This window comes from Herpailurus yagouaroundi, unplaced genomic scaffold (assembly GCF_014898765.1).
Source record: "Herpailurus yagouaroundi ecotype Mexico unplaced genomic scaffold, PumYag 184, whole genome shotgun sequence".
In the NCBI taxonomy this organism is placed as follows: domain Eukaryota; kingdom Metazoa; phylum Chordata; class Mammalia; order Carnivora; family Felidae; genus Herpailurus; species Herpailurus yagouaroundi.
The window spans coordinates 2,160,103-2,182,378 of record NW_024412415.1 but is presented as its reverse complement, the minus strand read 5'-3'; the positions used below and the strand labels follow the sequence as shown (position 1 = coordinate 2,182,378).

The 22,276-nt window shown below is 40.8% G+C and overlaps 2 protein-coding genes across 4 annotated transcripts in view; both read left to right on the top strand.

Moving 5' to 3' along the window:
* The first annotated feature begins 4,180 nt into the window (after positions 1–4,180).
* On the top strand, positions 4,181–12,964 carry ZNF770 (zinc finger protein 770). Of its 3 annotated transcripts, none has more exons than XM_040492223.1 (2): positions 4,181–4,226; positions 10,388–12,964. In XM_040492223.1, the coding sequence occupies exon 2, from the start codon at positions 10,441–10,443 to the stop codon at positions 12,520–12,522; it is 2,082 nt and encodes a 693-aa protein (XP_040348157.1). In that variant the 5' UTR covers positions 4,181–4,226; positions 10,388–10,440; the 3' UTR covers positions 12,523–12,964. The 3 variants fall into 3 exon arrangements, with proteins under 3 accessions (XP_040348157.1, XP_040348159.1, XP_040348156.1); XM_040492225.1 differs by lacking the exon at positions 4,181–4,226 and adding an exon at positions 4,735–4,758; XM_040492222.1 differs by lacking the exon at positions 4,181–4,226 and adding an exon at positions 5,756–5,874.
* AQR (aquarius intron-binding spliceosomal factor) overlaps positions 11,688–22,276 on the top strand; it is a 100,987-nt gene continuing 90,398 nt past the window's right edge. Inside the window, exons 1-3 of the mRNA XM_040493369.1 lie at positions 11,688–11,800; positions 18,059–18,552; positions 21,983–22,039. Coding sequence (XP_040349303.1) covers positions 18,478–18,552; positions 21,983–22,039 — 132 coding nt within the window. The 5' untranslated portion in view covers positions 11,688–11,800; positions 18,059–18,477. The remainder of the gene's footprint in view (positions 11,801–18,058; positions 18,553–21,982; positions 22,040–22,276) is intronic.

The following is a 22,276-nucleotide window of genomic DNA, read 5'->3' as shown; positions in this document are numbered from 1 at the left end:
CATAGCAGCACTCTCAACAATAGCCAAATTATGGAAAGAGCCTAAATGTCCATCAACTGATGAATGGATAAAGAAATTGTGGTTTATATACACAATGGAATACGACGTGGCAATGAGAAAAAATGAAATATGGCCTTTTGTAACAACGTGGATGGAACTGGAGAGTGTGATGCTAAGTGAAATAAGCCATACAGAGAAAGACAGATACCATATGGTTTCACTCTTATGTGGATCCTGAGAAACTTAACAGGAACCCATGGGGGAGGGGAAGGAAAAAAAAAAAAAGAGGTTAGAGTGGGAGAGAGCCAAAGCATAAGAGACTGTTGAGAACTGAGAGCAAACTGAGGGTTGATGGGGGGTGGGAGGGAGGAGAGGGTGGGTGATGGGTATTGAGGAGGGCACCTTTTGGGATGAGCACTGGGTGTTGTATGGAAACCAATTTGACAATAAATTTCATATAAAAAAAAAAGATTATAGGGATCTCCTAGAGAAGTGTTATACTCTGCCTATCTCAAATATTTGTCAATGAGCTGCAGGTTATAAGGAAATTTAATTTTATCTATCATTTTCTTCTTGCCTTTGTTCCTCACATCTCTATGGAGGGGAGGGTGATATTAGGGCTCCTGGAAACTGAGTATATAGGTTTCTGGAGATTAGGCTATCGATAAGTTGCCTTTTTCTTGTAATTTACTAAGACATCTGTAAACTGATGGAGACTCATGTCCCGCATGACTGTGATAATTTATTTGTGTTATTTGTTTTTCCCTTTCCTTTGTTCTTGGGCAGCCAGGAGTGCCTGAGGAATATCACACATATCCCACCTGGGGAGGGGAAGTTGTGGGGTGTTAGCTTCTGCCTTGGTCTCAGCTTGCCTTTGGCTCCCTCATCATCCTCAGAGAACTTCCTTGACTACTTAATCTAAAGAAGTCCTCATGATGTAGTTTTGGGGTGATGGGGGAGTCCGGAGCCAATGGCCAAGAAAGAATTCTTGAAGAGGTCTTTGGTGCAAAAAGGTGATTTTATTACAGCATTGGGACAGGAAGAGCTGCACTGGGGTTGTGACAGGTAATTCACTATATACCCTCAGGTTGGAAGGGGATCAGGGATAGAGTAAGTCTCTAAAGTATTTTGGAAGCAAGGTTTTCAGGACATTGAGGGGCTAGCTGTTGGTAGGGAAACACCCTTTTTTACTGTCTAACAAAACCCCCCCCACCCCCCCCCCCCCCCCCCCCCCTCCGCGGGGGGGGGGCATAAGCATGGAGTATGAGTGTCAGCATATATCTTGGGGCAGTTGAGATAAAGGGAGTAGACTTACAGGATCCTCAAGGTTGGGATAATGTTAAGCTAAGGTTCTCTTTTGCCCCTAGCAAAGTGTCATCATTGAGGCAGCTGAGCTCCTAGAGGGAGGTCACTCTGCCATACTCAAGGACTTGTCAATGGGCTGTAGGCAGTAAGGGAATTTAACTTTCCATTTGCCTTAGTTTCCCACATCATCATGGCAAGCACTTAAACTCCTTTCCTTTGTTCTTGGGTAGCCAGGGGTGTCCGAGGAATATCATACATATTCCACCCGGGGTGGGGGTGGGGTGCCAGCCTGTATTTTGCCCTCAGCTTGCCCCACACTCCCTCATCACTCAGATACCTCAATTTTCTCTTTGTCCCAATAATCCTTTTATCCATCAGAAATTATCTTGTTTATTTATTGTTTCTTTATTTCCTATCTTTCCCATCACCATCACTATCAGAATGTAGGCTGTGCGTAAGAGCGAGGACTTTGCCTGTCTTGTTTCTCTGCCTGGCAGAGTGCTCAATAAGTGTGCTCAATAAATGTCAAGGGAATAAATAAAAATATTTGGACTTACATCAGTTTTCAGGGCTCCAGGCCCCATGAACTCCACGATCACCCCAAAAGCCTCATCATTCATATGGCCGTAACAAAGGGCCACAAAATGCATGGTTTACAACAGAAATCTATTCTCATGTTCTGCAGGCTAGAAGACTAAAATCAAGGTTTCAGCAGGTCCAAGGTCCCTCTGGGGATCTGGGGGTGAATGCTTCTTTGCCCCTCCTAGCTTGTAGTAGCCTGGAGGCTCCTTGGCCTCTGACTGTGTCACTCCAGCTTCTTGTCTCCATGATAAGGGAGCATAAGGCAAGCTGACAGGCCTTAAACCACCCCCCCCAACACCCCACTCCCACCCCCAGGTGGGATATGTGTGATATTCCTCTGGTTCTCCTGGCTACCCCAGATCAAAGGAAAGGGGAAAAACTAAAGGACCTGAGTCTCCATCAGTTTACAAAAATCTTAGCAAATTACAAGAAAAAGGCAGTCTTATCAAGCTCAGTTTCCTAGAGCCCCAACATCACCCCTCCATAGTGATGTGGGAAACACAGGCAGAAGGAAATGGCAGATAGAACTAAATTTCCTTACAACCTGCAGCCCATTGACAAATACTTGAGGCTGGCAGAGTAAAACTTTCTCCAGGAACTCCCTACTGTCTCAATGCTAATGCTTTGCTAGGTGCAAAACCACCTTAGCTTGACAATAGCTAGTCCTCCACTATCCTGGGAGTCTTCTTTAGCATATGAAAATCTCACTAGAAACTTCCCCTGGACTTTACCTCCCCCAACTCCCAAATATATAACCAGTCTCTCCACAGGATTCCAGGGCAGTTCTTTGTCCCCATGGGTCCTGTCCCCATGCCTTAATAAAGTCATCTTTTTGCACCAAAGACATCTTCAAGAATTCTTTCTTGGCCGTCAGCTCTGGACCCCATGAACCCCACCCACTATTACCCCAAAACCTCATTATTCACATGGCCTTCTCCTCTGCGTGTCTGTGTGTGTCTCTGTGTCCTTTTCTTTTTTCTTTTTTAAAATGTTTTATTTATTTTTGAGAAAGCGCAAGTGGGAGATGGGCAGAGAGGGACAGAGGATCTGAAGCGGGCTCTATGCTGACAGCGCCAGGGAGATGGATGTGGGGCTTGAACTCATGAACCGTGAGATCCTGACCTGAGCTGAAGCTGGACACTCAACCGACTGAGCCACCCAGGTGCCCCTCCTCTTCTTATAAGGCAAATCATCATTGGATTTAGGGCTTACCTCAAACCAAGGATCACTTACTATCAAAATCCTTAATTCTATCTGCAAAGACCCTATTTCCAAATAAAGTCACATTTTCAGGTTCTTGGGCTTAGGACTTGAACACATCTTTTTGGGGGGACACAATGCAACTCAGTACAGGGCTGATGAAAGATTCCTTCTATGACTGCTACTTCCACTGAGTCAGGGTCTCTCATAGATCTGAACTGGGGACTGCCTCTTAGGACCCTCAGTGAGTGTCACGTACCACAAGAAATAAAGACATTTGGGGGTAATGCAGAAAAAAAAGGGTTTTCATATTCCCTGAAATAGAGGAATGACAGCTGGAATGTAGACAATGATTAATTAAAAGTTTGTAGAATCCAGGAGAGTCTGGGTGGCTCATTTGGTTAAGTGTCCCTACTTCAGCTCAGGTCTTGATCTCGCAGTTGGGTGAGTTAGAGATCCCCATGTGGGGCTCCGTGCTGACAGCTCAGAGCTTGGAGCCTGCTTCAGATTCTGTGTTTCCCTCTCTCTCTGCCTCTTCCCTGCTCACACTCTGTCTCTCTCTCTGTCTCAAAAATAAATAAACATTAAAAAATAAATAAAAACAAAAAAAGCCTCAGCTCAAAGACAGTCTCCACCTGAAGCCCCAGATAGCTTTAGACATTCCTCCTCCTCCCTCCTGCCCTCTACGTATCTTCTCTTATCACATTGTACTTCCTTGTACGTTGTTCTAAGCTGAAAACTACATTGACGTCAAGGACTTCATATACTAAGAAATGAATCTTTCGCACTTTGTACAGGATATGTCATTGGTTGATTGATTCATTCATATGCCAGTGAATGATTAATTATATCCCCATTTTACAGATGAGGGAACTGAGATTCAGAAAGGTTAAATAACTTTTTTAAAAAATGTTTTTTATTTATTTTTCAGAGTGAGAGTGCGAGCAGAAGGGCAGAGAGAGAGGGGACAGAGGATCTGAAGTAGGCTCTGTGCTGACAGCAGTGAGCCTAACGTGGGGCTCGAACCCACGGACCCTGAGATCATGACCTGAGCCAAAGTCAGATGCTCAACCAACTGAGCCACCCCGGTGCCCCAAGGTTAAGTAACTTTTGAGGACATATACTAGTGAGTTGCAGAGGTAAGATACTAACTCAAAGGTATGTCTTGCCATTTTTCCTTGTCACTACTACCATCCCTCCCTACAATGTTCTATCCTGCCCTTATAGTTTCTGTTTATCCATATTGTACCCATTGCTGAGTCCCCAATCAAATCTTACCTAATCAGTGAAATCTTTCTGATGACCTATTTGTGATAGCTTCTCCTTTTCCCCCAGAAGGCTCCTGAGATGGCTTTCAGAGTGAATGGGGGAAAGTTATGATGTAGGGTATGTGGCCTTGGAGAATTGCTTATTCATGTCTCATCTGTGTTCCACACTCCAAATTCAGGCTCTTGGTGCAAAGGCCTATGTATTTTGCAGGCAATGCACCCTCCATTGGTTCCAAATCTCATGTAATATTCTCTCACAGTCTGCATATCTTTCCTGAGGATTTATGTGGCTGGTGATGGATGCAATTGTTTGCATGGTTTAGTCAGCTGAACTTCCAGGAGAAGCTGCAGAATGGAGCAAGTCCCCAAGGGTTATCTGAACACACAGAGTCCCCATACTGGGGTTAGTATTTAGGACACCTAAAGGTTTTCCCCTCCTCTCTCTGTCTCTGCTTCTGTTGAAAGTAAGGGCTTCAACCTTTTCCAAATGTGACTCCTCCAAGGTTGCTATATAAAAAGCAAAAGCTTATTTTCTATTAGCCCTTTCCTCATGTTACCACACGGAAAATAGACACTTACTTTTCACTGGCCCAACTTTTTCCTTTTTAAATAGAGGAACGTATATCGACATTAGAAATAACCATTTTTGTTGTCAGTGGTCCTTGAAAAGTAATGCAGGAAGTTACTTACAGTTGAAAGAAAATGTGCTTGTTACCTGTCCTCATGACCTCAACTCTCAAGCTGAGACAGTTACAGTCTGAACCTGCAAAAATCCACAATAATTTTCCAATGTCTTTTGTACTTAAAATTTCGGGTAGATCTTATTCACATCTTAAACATCTTATTCAATAATAATGTGCCACCCAAGTCTGTAACTTAACTACAATATTTAACCCTTACTTGTGTCCACATACAATACAGAGATGATCTATAATTTGGGAAGAAGTAGTGAATTAAAAGTGCAGGTCTAGTACTAGCCTACCTGTGTTCAAATTCCATTTCTACCATCAATCAGCTGTGTGACATGGTGTGTTTCTTATCGCCTCAGCCTCATTTTGCTCATTTTTAAAATGAGATCCTATCACTTTATAAAGTTGTATTTAATATAAAAAGTAATACATGATAAGCTATTTAAGGGCTTACTACGCTCTAGGCACTATGTTGGGCACTTTACATCCATCTCCTCGAATTGTCAGAGCCATCTCAACAAACGCCCTTCTCCACTTGTCTATTCTCTTCCGCCCGCGAGTGCAGTGCGGGGTGGGCGGCGCTGGGGGTAGGGACCCACCTCTGGAGCCCCCACCCACCACCACCCAGCCAGCTGGCAGACCACGCCTAAGGAAGGGCGGCCCTGGGGTGGGGGGAGCCGGTTTCCAGCCGGACCGCGTCCCTGGGAGCTCCCGAGTGCCGCGCCTGCGCGCTCAGCCCGTCGCCGCGCCAGCCCTGCGGACGTGCGCCCGTAGCCTTCGCGGCGTCTGGGCCCTGCGATGCGCGCCTACCCGGTCCGTGCCAGCTCCAGGTGCGTGAGGAGGATTTGAGGAGTCCGTGTGTGAGGTGGAGCGATCCTCGGGAAGGGTCGGGCCTGCCTCGATCCCTCCAAGGTGTCCGGGGACCCATAGCGGGGGCGCCAAGACCTCAGCCCCCTTTCCTTTTCCACTTCCCCGCCTCCCGACTGCGTCTCATGGGGGACGGCAGTCTGTCTCCTAGAGGAAGGCGCAGAAAGGATGCTTTTCCCCTGCTGTGGGTCGAGTCGCCTGTGGCATTTTTCCCCTGGCTGCGGCCAAAGCAGTTTTCACCCTTCCTTTCCTAGTGTGGGATTTTGCAGTCTCTGGATTCGGCTGGACCCCCTAGGTGCTTATTGGTTGTGGACGATTAGGGCGACGGCCAGATGTCAGGGTCCTCTGTCCATTTCAGCCCCTCGAGGACGAGAGGTGAGGGTTCAAGGCCACGAGAGTGGGCCAGGGGAAGTGGGGCAGAAGCGGCCACAAAGGAGGAAATGTTGTGATCAATGTCGCCAGAGATTATTCCCCAGCTGGAAGTGATCCAAGTTTCTCTCCGGTCTTTTTTTGTTCACTTGCTTTTTGTGAGATCCTTATTTCGCTTTGATGGTGTTAGGTAAGGGTAAAAAACCAACAGGCTTTCAGTCGGGAAGCGTCTTGGAATTTTTTAAATCGGTTTTTACAGTCTTCCAACAGAGTGTTGTCTTGGCAGTTGTTATAATAATCTTCAGGTTGAACCTCTGAGGTTTACTTTTTTTTAATTTTCAATTTAACATAGAAAAAAGAACATGGTGTTGGCTTGGTTTTGTTTGTTTGTTTGTTTGTTTCTTCTTTGGGGTTACCAACAACAAAAATATCAATTGAGAGCACAGAGAATCAGTTGAAGTGGGATTTGGAGCTTTATCAAATTAATATGCACCCTGTGTAAGTACACAGGGTACTGCACTTGGAGCATTGGGGATCCCGAAGCTATGGCTTATAAATAGCAGATGAGATCACTGGTTGCCATCAATGGTTCCAACAGTACAGGGCTCCCAGTAAGTGCTTTCCCACATGGTGTGAAGGCAACAGAATACAGTTTTAGTGCTAGTGGTAGGTGATCAGCCATAGACACTTTCTGGCATAGGAACCCTGTTAGAATCGGTGGTGGTTGTTGTATGTGGTGCAAGTGTGGGATTTTTTCAAGAGTATTCCATGGAAACTATTAAAGAGGAAAACTATACAGTAAGAATCGAGGAGGTCGGCTGTAGGCCAGAATCCTTTGTGTGATCTTTCAGGCCCGACTGTAGACAATTGCATGGTTTTGGCTGGCTGGCCTTCTGGAGGAAACTGCCCTCTTCACACCAGACTTGTGCATGGCCAGTTTCTGGGGGGAGTTGCAGTCAAGGACTCATTCCTTCCCTCCTGCTACCCAGGCTTATACTAGATTGCATTGTTGGCTCAGGTACCTCCATTCTGAAGATCTTGGCTGAAGTATTTCCCAGGTGCCTCCGTGCCCACCAAGACCTCTTTGGGTAGGTAGGGGGAGGGACTTGCTTGAGGTACTTTTCTCCATTTTGACTCAGGACCTTTCCACTCCTTTGTCTTCCCTTCCTTCATCTTCCCCTGGCCCACAGATCCATGAGGAGGCAGAAGCCTTTTTGTTCTGGCCTCCTCTGCAGAGAGATGATTGTGTGCACTGCATCCATCTGATCCTCACCTAGTGTAGGTCTGTTTAATGCACCCTGGGGAACCAGTACTTGTTTTGCCTTTTGCTTGCACTGTGGCAGTAAGTGAATAAAGGCTTGATTATTACTTTCATTTTGGCTCATTGTCCTAATTGACCACCTTGACACCTGATAGCTCGACAGGAATGAAATAAATTGCCAAGTTCTTGGCAATTTACTGGATTCATGACTTAATTTTAATACCCCAAACTGTTGCTGTGTTAGCATGTTTAGGGATTTGGAGGTTGTTCACCAGTAACTCCGTGTAGTGAAAATGCATATTAATAGCACCAACAGATGATTGTCGCTAACATGGATATCTGCGTTATATAGTACATTTTGTAAATTAATATAGTGGCTTGTAGTCAGAGTCTTTTATTTTGCATAGACTAGTGTGGCATATTCCATTTGGCCTCTAATTAAATGTTTTGACAAATTTGGAGGTTATATGGGCCAAGTGAAGAAAATCAGATACTGTTGCTTTCCTTAGTAATCCTGTCTCATCCTGTGGGCCTCAATCTTACCTAATAGATTATTTGGTTACTTTGAATAAAGTAATTGATTTGTTGTGGATTCCTCTGTCTAGTGTTGTCTGAAGAGATAATACCAGGAACAGCTTTCACAAACTTTCTTAATCTTTATACAGAAGTTTCACAAAACCGTATTTATCTTTATTTGTAATACAATCTGATATATTCTACTTTTTATTAAACAAAATTGCTGATCATAACCCACTATATTGATTTCATAATCCATTAGCGGGTAGCGATGTACACTTTGAAAAACAGAGATAAAGCAACTGGTAGAAGATACTTGCTCAGTAAATGAATTTTTCCATGTTTCTAATTCACATTGCTGAATAGAACCACAGTGGGTGTGTTTGTGCCTTTGTGTTTAAGGTGTCTTCTAGGAGAAGGCAGTTAATAGCAAATAGCATATATGTTGAATATTCGCCAGATCAGCTGACAGAAAGAAGAACGCGGAGTTTCTGGTAGATTGATCAACTTTCTGATCTCAAGGAGAAAATACATTAGATGAGAAAGCTAGAGGAGTTTTTTGTTTTTTGTTTTTTGTTTTTTTTTTTAAATCTCTGATCCCCTTATTTAAGGTAGTAAAAGGATTAGAAGAAAATTGGTCTCTGATAAAAGGGAAGATAGGTTTTTGTGAAAATACCTGGTAAACTTTTGCATGTGTCCTCCAGGGGGATATTGGAGAAAGCATTTTTATCTTCATATTAACTTCAAGACCAAAATGATCCTTTTATTATATTGTCTGAAAAGTGAACCACACTCAACTTTCAAATTACTTAGCCATTGATAAATACAGAAGTAGCCATTTTGCCTCATTGCTTTTGTACATGTCTTTTGAGAGCTGAACAACAAAATGCAAAGAAGACATAACTACAAATTTAGTTAATGTATTTATTTCTTAGGTAGAAACCCTAAAAAATTATGCAGACAAGGATAAAGCTTTAAAATTTGATTAGTGTTGAGCTAAGTAATACCTTACATTTGTGTATTGCTTCACAGTTTTCCAGCACATTCAGATGCATTATCTCCATGATTCTCACAACAACTTGATATGGTAGGCAGGCCAGGAGGCATTTTCCCCATTTTAGAGATGAAGAATCTGTATTTCTTTCTTTCTGCCACTGAGATCATATGGTGACAAATCTAGGACTAGAACCCCAGTTATCTGGGCCATTTTCTCCCAGCTGTCCATGTTGTCTTTGTTGGTCCAAAGAAGTAATTAAAAGTAAATACTGTTATGGGCGCCTGGATGACTCAGTCAGTTGAGCAGCTGACTCCATTTAGGCTCAGGCGTTGATCCCAGGGTCATGGGATTAAGCCCTGCATCAGGCTCTGAGCTGAGCATGGAGCCTACTTGGGATTCTGTCTCTCTCTCCCTCTGCCCCTTTGCCCCGTTCACACTCTCTCTATATAAAAATAAAAAAAATAATAATAAATACTGTTAATGAGGTGGCTAAGAAATCCAACTTTGGTATCTGAAACATTGCCTTCTCAGATTGTGCCCATGATATGCTATAATTAAATGCAAATACATCTTATTTTTAGTATTATATTGTAATTCTTACACTTCTTACCTGTCTAGATTAATTTTTTTTTAATGACAGAACAAATACTGACAACGCTACTTACTAGAGAACTAGGAAAATTGGAATTAAAAGGTCTATTTAATGTTAAGAAATTCATTTCAGTCCCCTTTTAATGCATTATCTCAATTAGAAATCCAACTTTATATTGATTTTTAGATATATATTTTTTAATTTATTTTTTTAATTTCCCTCTCTTAATGTTTATTTATTTTTGACAGAGATAGAGAGCATGAGTGAGGTGGAGGAGGGGCAGAGAGAGGGAGATGGGATCCAAAGTGGGCTCTGTGCTGACAGCACATTTAAGCCCATTGTGGGGCTTAAACTTAGGAACTGCAAGATTATGACCTGAGTCGAAGTCAGACGCTGAACCAACTGAACCACCCAGGCGCCCCTAATTTTATTTTTTTTAAGTAAACTCTATACCCAACTTGGGTCTTGAACTCACAACCCTGAGATCAAGAGTCCTATGCTCTATCTCCTGAGTCAGCTAGACGTCCCTAGAGATTTCTTTAATTTAAAGACTCATCATTTCTATGTATGAAGTTAGTTTTATGATTCTAAAGTATTCATCTAAAATAGTTGTTAACTTACTTATAAACATAGAAAAAGTCCAGGTTCCTCTCTACCCTTAATATCTTTAGCCAAAAGACAAATTATTTCTTTTCATATGAATACATTTTAAATTAATACATTTTTATTTTTAATTTTTAGACATCTGTGGAGTTTAAGAACATGGAGTTCATCAGAGTATATCACTGAAGAATATGATGGCTGAAAACAATTTAAAAATGCTAAAGATTCAACAGTGTGTAGTAGCCAACAAACTACCTAGAAACAGGCCATATATTTGCAATATTTGCTTCAAGCACTTTGAAACGCCATCAAAATTAGCTAGGCATTATCTCATTCATACTGGTCAAAAGCCATTTGAATGTGATGTGTGTCATAAAACTTTTAGACAACTGGTTCATCTGGAGAGACATCAACTAACTCATAATCTGCCTTTTAAATGTAGCATTTGTCAACGCCACTTTAAAAATCTGAAGACGTTTGTGAAGCACCAACAACTTCACAATGAAACCTACCAGAATGACGTTAAACAGGTCAGAAGATTGCTGGAGGCCAAGCAAGAAAAGCCGGTATATGGGATGTATCATACTTTTACCACAGAGGAAAGATGGGCATTACACCCGTGCTCTAAATCTGATCCTGCATACAGCCCTACAAAGAAAAGAAAGAATATTCATGCATGTACGATCTGCGGCAAGATGTTTCCATCACAATCAAAACTTGATAGGCATGCACTTATTCATACTGGTCAGAGGCCTTTTAAGTGTGTCCTGTGCAGTAAGTCTTTCCGACAGTCAACTCATTTAAAAATTCATCAACTCACGCATTCAGAAGAAAGACCTTTTCAATGTTGTTTTTGTCAAAAAGGATTTAAGATTCAAAGCAAACTTCTGAAGCATAAACAAATCCATACCAGGAATAAGACCTTTCAGACTCTTTCATTAAAGGTGAAGAGTCCAGAATCATGCCCGCTGCCTAATAAATTAAATGCAAAGCAGGATAGTTTGGAAAATGGTGATTTAGGTGAATCTGAGGAGAATAATCCACTTGATGTCCACTCTATTTATATCGTCCCTTTTCAGTGTCCAGAGTGTGAAGAGTGTTTTGAATCAGAGCAGATTCTCAATGGACATAAGTGTTTTCCTGCCAGAGGTGGCAAAATGCCAAGCAGGCTCAAAAGAAGCTACAACTATAAAACCGTTGTTAAAAAAATCTTGGCTAAACTTAAACGTGCTGGGGGTAAGAAATTAGATAATCTTCGATCTGAGAAAAAAGTATTTAAAAACAATTTCTTGGAAAATTGTGATCTTATTTCCGGTGAGCAGAGCCCTGAACAAACCCAGAGAACATTTATGGGCCCTCTTGGCAAGCATGGAACATACAAGACAGTTGGCAATAAAAAGAAGAAAACATTGACTTTGCCATTTTCTTGGCAAAAACACTTCCAGAACCAAAATGTGGGTAAAAACTTGAAAGGTATCCTTACGACAGAAAACATGTTAACTATAGATAATTCAGCGAATAATAAAGACGTATCTATCTACGGTTCATCAGGTGAGGAATTCTTTAATAACTGTGAAGTGCTTCAGTGTGGTTTTTCAGTTCCAAGTGAAAACCTACATACTGGACATAAGATGTGTCCTTGTGACAAATGTGAGAAAGTGTTCCCTTCTATATCCAAACTACAAAGACACTATTTAATTCATACTGGACAGAGGCCTTTTGGCTGTAATGTTTGTGGGAAATCTTTTAGACAGTCAGCTCATTTAAAAAGACACAAATTAACTCATATTGATAAGATTCCTTATAGACGATCTCTTTGCCAAGTAGAATTTGAAAATTTGAACCAACTTCTCATTCATCCAGGTGATAATATTAACTATAATGCTTCCCAACAATGTCAGACTCCCGGTTTCCAAAAATATGAGGCCTCAGAGTCAGATCAAATATCAGAAATAAAAGTTAAGGCAGAATCGGAGGATTTCATTCTTAGTCCCCCCTATAGGAACAGGCAGCCCTATCTCTCTAGTGTACTTTTGCAGTCAGAGCAGAGCCATCACGGTCACTGTTGTGGTTATTCAGGGCGGGCGGAGAGGAATGATGGCCTTCTCTACCAATGCAGCGTTTGTTCCAAGAGTTTTAGATCTCCATCTAAACTGGAAAGACACTATCTAATTCACGCAGGGCAGAAGCCATTTGAATGCTCAGTCTGTGGCAAAACATTCAGACAGGCTCCTCATTGGAAGAGACATCAACTTACTCATTTTAAGGAGTGACTAACCACAAGAGAAAGTGGTTCTCAAAGTCAGTTATGTAACTGACAGAACCAGTAACACATTCGTAGTCTCTGATAATCTTGGTCTTAAAGCTTGTATCATTTAAAATGTATTTTTACCAAAAGGCCTTCACTAGGTTGGGTGATTTCATAGGCAGTTGCTTGTTCTGCATAGTAGGAAGCAAGATACAGTACACAGAAAATGAATAGGATGTTTTAGGAACAGCCAAATTAAATTTAGGGGGAAGAACATGGTTTGATGCCACACAGTAAGCATTTATTTTATTTTAATATATACTTTGGCTGTACTGAAAATATAAATCCCAAGATGTGGTACAATAACTCAGTTCATTCATTTTTTTTTTAAAGGACTTATTCCTTAAGGCATGCCATCTCCTTAAGACTGAGAGGTAAAAATTGGTTTTTAGCTGCAGCAAATAGCCCCACTACATTTTACTTGTTTTATATTTCACACGAAAGCATAATTTTGTCCACCTATGGCTCAAATTCCATTGCAAAATTTTTTTCTCTTGTAAGTAAAAAATACAAAAGCAGTAAAAGTGAAGATGGATGAGAAAATCACAGTATTATTTTCATTGGTCCTTTGCAAGCTATTCTTAGGATCCTGGTAGCTTCACCTCCTTTTCCACAAGTGATTAGAATTGGTTTTTTGGGGCGCCTGGGTGGCACAGTCGGTTAAGCATCCGACTTCAGCCAGGTCACGATCTCACGGTCCGTGAGTTCGAGCCCCGTGTCAGGCTCTGGGCTGATGGCTCAGAGCCTGGACCCTGTCTCTGATTCTGTGTCTCCCTCTCTCTCTGCCCCTCCCCCATTCATGCTCTGTCTCTCTCTGTCCCAAAAATAAATAAAAACGTTGAAAAAAAAATTAAAAAAAAAAAAAGTCACCACTCCATGGGTACTTGAATCAAAGAACGCAGCTACTGGAATGCAAAAGCTTTGAAGATTTTCCTTTTAAGTTGCTGAATTAAAAACACACGCTAGGGGCGCCTGGGTGGCGCAGTCGGTTAAGCGTCCGACTTCAGCCAGGTCACGATCTCGCGCTCCGTGAGTTCGAGCCCCGCGTCAGGCTCTGGGCTGATGGCTCAGAGCCTGGACCCTGTCTCTGATTCTGTGTCTCCCTCTCTCTCTGCCCCTCCCCCATTCATGCTCTGTCTCTCTCTGTCCCAAAAAATAAATAAACGTTGAAAAAAAAAATTAAAAAAAAAAAAAGAATTGGTTTTTTGCCCAGCTTGCTGTTTTTCCCAAATTTAAAAGTAGGAGAGAAGTTAGTATGGCCCTGTATACATTTACCATGTTTACTTATCAGGAATATTGTCCAAGTGCCATAATCTCTTTGATGTTCTGTATGCAGTGTTATCTTTTCAGAGGAATAAATGCAATTCATCTATTTACTTGGTGATTGACATCAGTAGCTAGAGACTTAAGACTCCCCTCTAGATCTGCATCTCCCTAAGACTTTGATTTACTTTAGTAAAACTTTGTTTTAATGCCTCATGCATTGGGTGGTCATATGACTTAAGTAAATCTGTTAAGTTTGATCAAATGGCAATGACTAGGTCTAGTTCTAGTTTATTTTCTTTTTAATTTTTTTTAATGTTTATTTATTTTTGAGAGAGAGTGAGAGCATGAATGGGGGAGGGGCAGAGAGAGAGATGGAGACACAGAATCTGAAGCAGGCTCCAGGCTCTGAGCTGTCAGCACAGAGCCCAACGCAGGACTCAAAACTATGAACCGTGAGATCATGACCTGAGCCAAAGTCAGAGGCTTAACCAGCTAAGCCACCCAGATGCCCCAGGTCTAGTTCTAGTTTTTAAGTCTATGTTTCTTGCAAGAGTCTAATGCTAAAGAACATTATTTTGATAATTCATAAATTGTTTTGATAAGTAAGGTAATTATTCCCATATAGGAATAAAGTGCTTGCAGAATTGAGGGTATCCTTTTTCTAAACAGCACTGTCATTATTTGGGAAATATTGAATCTTAAGCTATAGAAGACTTACACAATCACAAATTGTCCTTCATATTTGCCATTTTTTAGTAAAATCTTTAAGAATGAGATTTCTTAGTAATTAAAGAAAATAACCATTAGCTTTCTAAAAGAACAGGTGGCTTTGTCCTATCAAATATAGTGGCAAGCCCTCTATTGAGAATGGATAAATGAACATTCTTTGTAAGCTCTGTGTCATACTCTAAAAATTGTCTTTGTGTAGCAGGAGAGAGGAGGGGACATTGGTATCTTCTTTTCCAAATGCATTTTGAGAACCTTGGATTTAATACACAGATAAAACAACAGTACAGAGAATGCTCAGTGATGTATAAATGTGCAGGAGAATCATGTTTTAAAGAATAATTTATCTTAGATTTCCTTCAGATATGTTCCTCCAGTGCAGGCAACGTGATGGTTTACAGAATTTGCTGTACACAAAACTTTTCAAGAACATACCTATTGCATAAAAACAAGGAATAACTAGTTCCTGTTTTCCAAGAATATAGGTTCAAGGGGTTTTCGTCTGAAGTTATGTATTTTGGGATTTTCCAAAACTATTTATGTAATTTTATTTGAAGTAAATGTCTCATTTAGTCCTTTCCCAACCCAAACAGGGAGAGTTCTAATAGTGTTGTGCTTGTATGATTATTAGACTTTCTTTACTTAAGTGATAACTACTATACTTTTTTTTTGGCCCATGCCTTTTTAAGCTGTTTCATATTGAAAGTTGGAATATTGTACAAATTTTGTCAAAGATGTACTGTAGTGCTATTCGAAGTACCTGTAACAAAATACTTATTTACCTTTATCATTGCAAGCTTCTTGTGGAAACTTTATAGGAATGAAAGTAAACTGTATACATCCATAAGAAGATTAAACATTAGACGTTACATGATTTGCTGCATGCTAGAACTGTTGGTATTGTTGAATCAGTCACTTTGGTTTTCTGAAAAAATAAACTTTATAAATATCTTTAAGGAGATTTATTAAATTTTTTTTGTTTCGGTGATTCCAGGCTATAGCATGATTACTTCCTGAAGTAGTTTGATTGGCTGAGTTAGTGGAATTATTGTTTCTTGTTTTGTACTGCAGTAGGGCCAACAATTTTAGGACAAAATGTGTGTGTGTTGAAGGAAAGTAGATGGTGATTAAGAGTCTTGGAGAATTCAAATTTCAGCATATTTTAAAAATAAACTTTCAAATTATACAGTTTGGACTTTTTTTTTTTCTTTAAAAAGGGAAAATCACATAATACTGTCATAAGGTACCAATTGCCAAACACTTTCCTGGGCCCACTCCAATCCACCTTCTACACTAAATTTCCTAACATGGATATTTAATCATTTCCATTTTTACCTATTTTTTTTAAGTTTATTTATTTATTTTGAGAGAGAGGGGGAGAGAGAGAACCCCAGGCAGGCTCCACGCTAACAGCATGGGGCTTGAACCCCGGAACCATAAGATCGTGACCTGAGCCAAAAGGAGTGTGGGATGCTCATCTGACTGAACCACCCAGGCGCCCCAACTTATTTTTTACTTTTCCTTTTTATTACATTTCTTTGATAGCTTCTTTTTTTTTTTTTTTAATGTTTATTTATTTTAGAGAGATTGAGCAGAGGAGGGGCAGAGAGAGAAGGAGACACAGAATCTGAAGCAGGCTTCAGACTCAGTTGTCTACACAGAGTCTGATGCGGGGCTCAAACTAATGAACCGCGAGATCATGACCTGAGCTGAAGTCGGATGCTTAACCGACTGAGCCAGCCAGGAGCCCCTGATACCTTCTTATCACCTACAAAAGGATATGTTAACTCCATTTCATGTCACATGATCTACCTGCTTAACCATTTATCCTCTGCCCGCCCTTTCCAGATTTGTACTAAAGAAATACAGAATTAGTTCCTCCCATGTATATTCTTGTCTCCATCTGGTTTACCTACTATTATTTTAAATTAGATACAGACTTTCACACTCTATTCAAAGATTAAATTTAGTTGAGCCGGATTTTATTTGGTTTTCCATAATTATGGGGAAACCTAAAGTTTAAAACTGGCTTGCAGAAAACTTTTTTTGAAATGATGAACTGATTTATTATTATTTTTTATTTCTAAGTAATCTCTATCCCAACATGGGGCTTGAACTCACAACCCTGACATCAAGAGTCACATGTTCTGGCTGAGCCAGCCAGGCACCCCGAAAGTATTTCAATTTACATGTTACAGAAGACAACCTATTAGAACTACAGTTTTAAGACATAGCAACAATTTCGAAGTCTAGGTAACTTATGAGAATTTTTTGTTAGAAATAACATTTTCAAGGACTACTGTTTGTTTTAGTAATCTCTACAGTGAACACAGAAGCTCAAACTCAAAGCTCTGAAATCAAGAATCCATGCTCCACCTACTGAGCCAGCCAAGCGCCCCAAGGTCTGTTTGATGGTACAGAATATCTGCTCTTTACAATCAGGGAAAGAACATTTAATTCCTATCTTGTCGAGCTTTCTGTTGCTGGTTAGAAGAGCTTAAGTTTCAGGGCTAACTGCTGGAGTTCTGTTAGCATTAGGAGGGGGAAAGAACTGAAAAGAAAAATGGTGCCATGGTATTATTAAACGAATATGGAACACATAATATTTTGCATATACATTGGCAAGTTTCTACTCATGCTTTGAGTTTGAACTTAAATGTTACAACTTCATTCGGAAGCTTTTCTGATTTGCCTTAAACACTCCATCCCCTATGCTCGCACTGCTTTTCGTTCATAACTCTCTTGTCACTGTTGATCAGTGGTTTTTAAACTTTAGTGTGCACTGGAATCACGTAGAGGGTTTGTTAAAAGCATAGATTACTAAACTGCACCCTCAGAGTTTCTGATGTCTGGTGTTGGGCCCAGGAATTTGCACTTATGCAGGTTAGCTGTTATTGCTATATTGAGACTACTACCCTTTGAGAATCACTGAACAAAACTACATGCTTCTGGAAAGCAAGGGAATGCATCTTTTTATGTTTTCTATTTTACATATACAATATAAAACAGTATGGATATGGATAATGGTCAAATTTGAAGTTGTGTTTGGAAAGAAGGGAGGATAGGCAATCAAAAATATCCACTGCACTTAGCATAAAAAGAGATAGCCCTTAAGACAAACAACGTCAGTCTTATCTGTTCTCAGGTTACTGTTATATTTTTTTCCTTTATGCTGAAAATGCATTTTACACCTACTTCCTCCATTGCCTCTTCAGTCACTAACCTCTTAGCCCCTTTTTATCTGGGCGACAGGGATGGATTGCAAAAGTCATGAGGAAACTTTGAGGGGTGTTGAATATGCGTATTATCCTGATTTTGGTGATGGTTTCACGGACGTATGACTGAAAACGGATCAAATTTTACACTCTAAATCTGTGCATGCAGTTCATTGAATGTCAACTTATACCTCCATGAATCTGTTAAAAACAGTTAAAATTGAGCCCTGCATACCAGGCTGTTTTTGTTTTTTTTGCACTACTGCTTTTGCCTTTTTTTTTTTTTTTTTTTAGGGTGGAGAGAACCCCCTCGTCAAGTCTCCCCCCTTCCTCTGCAACTAACTCTACCACGAAAAACCCTCACAACACCACCTACCTGAGATTTATCACCGAGATCCGGTCCAGACTGCTGGGTGTGTTCTCTCAGCTGTCCGCTAGGGGGAGCATGCGGAGGAGGCCGAAGCCCCTGCTTTCTCTAGCTCAGACCCAACGCCTACACGAACTTCCGGCCCTGTTCAGTTCCGCTTCCGGGGAAATATACGGGCTGTTGTACGCGTTTCTTGTGGGACTGTGAGGGCTGAGGCCCTACCGGCTGGCTGGCTTTTGCTTCGCGGAATTAGGCAGCCGTGGCTGCCTGTTAGGGGAAGTGTATCGGGTTTACCGTTCCTTCTACGGACTTTTCCTTACCACTGGAGCGGAGTAAGAGTGCTGCCATGGCGGCCCCTGCTCAGCCCAAGAAAATCGTGGCTCCTACTGTGTCCCAGATCAACGCGGAGTTCGTAACCCAGGTGCGCTTGGGCGAGTCTGGTGTGTGTGAAGGGAGGAGATGTCGAGGCCCCAAGGCCTGGGGGGTGGGATTTTCCTTGAGACTGGGAGCACCCAGGAGGCATTCGTTCGTCGCTTCATTCAGTCATTTCTTCGCAGAAGAAACAGCACCCTGGCCTGTTTGAGACTGGCAAAGTTTCGTAGCAGAGATGATGGCTAACAGAGGGCGGAATAGGGTTTTTCTTAGCCGTAGAATAACCTAGGCTTTGAGTGGAGTGATGAGAGCCTGACAAGACACCTGCTCCAAGTAGATGCATCTGTGACGAGAGCAATCGTTTTATCCGAGAACGTGCATTTACAACCTGTTTACTGTGTTGCATTGTAAACCGCGGTTGGCTGTAATTAGGGAAACAGCCCTAACTCAGCAGCATAACTAATCTTTACATTTACATGTAAAGATTACTTTACATCTATTAGCTCAGCAGCATAACTAATCTTTACATTTTACATGTTTCTATTCTAAGTATCTTTTAAATCTGTCTGCTTCTCTGTAGACTAAGTCAGGTCGCCCTTGTTTTCTCTCTGGACTTAGGCATCCAAATCTTTTGTCTTTCCTCTTGCTCTCCTCCAGCCCATTCTTCATATTGCTCATATTGCTGTGAGTGATTTTACGCAAATGCAAATCTGATCATATCACTTACCTTCTTAAAATCTTTAAAGAGTCCTAATTTTCCTTAGGGTAATGACTAGGATCCTTTAAAGTATTGGCCTGTGCTTACATCCATTTTTCTCTCTCTTTCTAACTCTGCTTCGGCCACACTGAACTGCCTGTATTTGAATTTGCCATGCTTTTACCTCCTGGTCTTTCAGCATTGTTCCTTCTGCTCAGAATCCTCATCCTCTCCCACCTTTCTTTATATGGTTAATTCATTGTCATCCATCTTTGTTACTTTGGAGTAGCTTTCCTGACAACTTTAACTAGATCTCCCTTTTCCCATTTACCTGCATTTTGTGGTTAAAGCCGTTTATTAGTTTCCTCATCTTAAGAAGTTTGCATTATACAGAGATGAGTCAGACAAAGGTGCAGTATAGTTTCAAACAGTAATAAGTGCTGTCAGGAAAATGAAACGGTGTTGTGACAGTGATGGGGGTGGGGTGTATGAAAGGCAGTCAGGAAAGTCCTAGCTGAGGTGACATTTGAGCTAAGACCTAACTGCAAAGTAGGAGCCAGTTTTGGGAAGAACAGGAAAACAGTCCAGGGAATAGCAAGTGCAAATGCCCTGTGGTGTGAATATCAAGAAGGCCAAGATAGCAAACATAAGAGACAGGAGAGAGGGGCACCTGGGTGGCTCAGTTAGTTAAGCGTCCCACTCTTGGTTTCTGCTCAGGTCATGGTCTCCCAGTTTAGTGGGTTCGAGCCCCACTTCAGGCTCTGTGCTGACAGTGCAGGGTCTGCTTGGGATTCTCTTTCTCCTCTCTCTTCCCCTCTCCGATTCATGCTGTCTCTGTCTCTCTCAAAATAAATAAATAAACTTTAAAAATGTTTTTAAAAAGTAAGAGAATGGTATGAAATGAGACTATGTAGGGATCAGATCATATACACTTGGAGGCTAAGTTTGGATTTCATTCTCAATACAGTAGTTTGGGTTTTTTTTAATTAATTTTTTTTTAATGTTTATTTATTTTTGAGAGGAGAGAGGGGCTATGCTAAGTGGGAATTGGGAAGAGTTTCTATTTTGAGTGAGGCTGGAGAGTGTTGGGGAGGGCAGTATATTCCTGGGGGTGGTAGTGTCAGAGAGGTCACAGGTTACACCCTAAGGGAAAAGCTGTATCATATATTTACAGTAAGCAGTTTGGATCAGAAGATAGGATTTACATAGTTATTTGGAAGACCCTGAATCATAAAAACAGAGCAGATTCAGTTCTCTTAATGGTATGAGGTAAAGAAAAGATGGCTAGATGTCATAGGCAGTGGAATAAGGAAATGAGACTAGCATAGAATAACTGAGGGTGAAGTATTTTCTCTCAGGTTGGAGGGTGATTGATAGTTTAGTAAGGTATCACGTAAGTGGGCCGTTATTTTACTGGTTTGGAGAGACTTCGTCAAGACCAATGTCCTCACTGCTTGAAAGGCCCTTTGAGTGTGTTTACTGTGATAAGTGCTTAGCTATAGAAGCAAAGAAGACACGGGTCCCATCTCATAAGTGTTCCAGTTAAGTGGGCAGGAAAGCTAGATAAGCAATCAAATAATAATACAGAAACACAAGACTATTCAGTAGAGTTCAGAAGTAATTATCACCATCAGGTAGGGTTGAGGAAGGCTTCACAGAAGAGGTAACCATTTCAGATTTTATTTTATTTGTTCATTCATCCATGCACACATGCCTACATGCATACATCAGTCCATCAGCTATTATTTGAGTTCCTCCAGTACACTAGACCCTGTGCAGATTCACTTTTTTATGAATATATTGAGTCTTTGTGCTTGCTAGAGTTTTCATTTTTCAAGAGATTGTAGTTGAGTTTCTTTTAAAAAAATTTTTTTAACGTTTATTTATTTTTGAGACAGAGAGAGAGCATGAACGGGGGAGGGTCAGAGAGAGGGAGACACAGAATCTGAAACAGGCTCCAGGCTCTGAGCTGTCAGCACACAGCCCGATGCGGGGCTCGAACTCACGGACCGCGAGATCATGACCTGAGCTGAAGCCAGACGCTTAACTGACTGAGCCACCCAGGTGCCCCTGTAGTTGAGTTTCTTTAAAAAACATATATTAATAAAACCATTTTTTTCTTGAATATAATATTATGCAATACAGCTAAATGTCTGGAAATATTGAATGTATGTGGAAATATTGAATGTATGTGTTTAGAATTCACAATTTCCAAGTGAAACCAAATCTGCTAAAGTATACCAGCTCTTTTATTCTTTGTAATAATCCGCTTATAGATAACTTTTTAGGTTTTGTTACATGTGTCCACTAATCACTTAAATGTTATTGTTTTATACATATAACTGAAGATTTTGAATCTGTTTTTCTAATACTGGCTCAACTCTTAACTAATTGTAATCTTGGGTAGCTCACTTAATCTGTAGGTTCTAGGGTGTTCTTTCTAGGAGGTTCCTGGGTTTTCTTATCTCTAGCTGAAGATATTTGACTGTGATTATTAATTGGGTCCTACCGTTTCTTTAGTGGTGATTAGAAAAGTATATTTTGTTTTTTAAAATTACAATGACAGAGTGCAGTGCAGGGCCTTACTGGCATTTAGTGGGCTGGGGCCAAGGATGCTAACTGGCCTGCTTGCCCATATAGTCCTCTTAGAAAGTAGAATTACTCTGTCCCCCAGTGCCTGTAGTGTTTGTTAAAAAATAGCTTATTGATATATGATCTCAGTCTTTGTGCTCGACAATGATACGAACCTGTGACTTATTGTTTATACTATTTACTTTTGCAGTTAGCATGTAAGTACTGGGCTCCGCATATCAAGAAAAAATCACCTTTTGATATAAAGGTAAGTACTTTTGGTTTACAACATTCTTTTTGAATAGGTACGTTCTTTGTATCTTTTTTTTTAAGGGCTAATTCAACAGAAGCATTCCATGATTTCTTTTTAAGTTCAAATTACACTTTTCTAATTATCAGACTAACAATTACTCATGTTAGAATATTTGGAAAATGTAGAAGTTACACATTAGAAAATAAAAATCACTACCCAGAGATCACCTCTATTGTCGTTTTACTGTGTTAA

What these genes read in the sequence shown, in the direction of transcription:
- ZNF770 (XM_040492223.1), top strand. Translation starts at nt 10,441, where the DNA reads ATGATGGCTGAAAACAATTTAAAAATGCTAAAGATTCAACAGTGTGTA.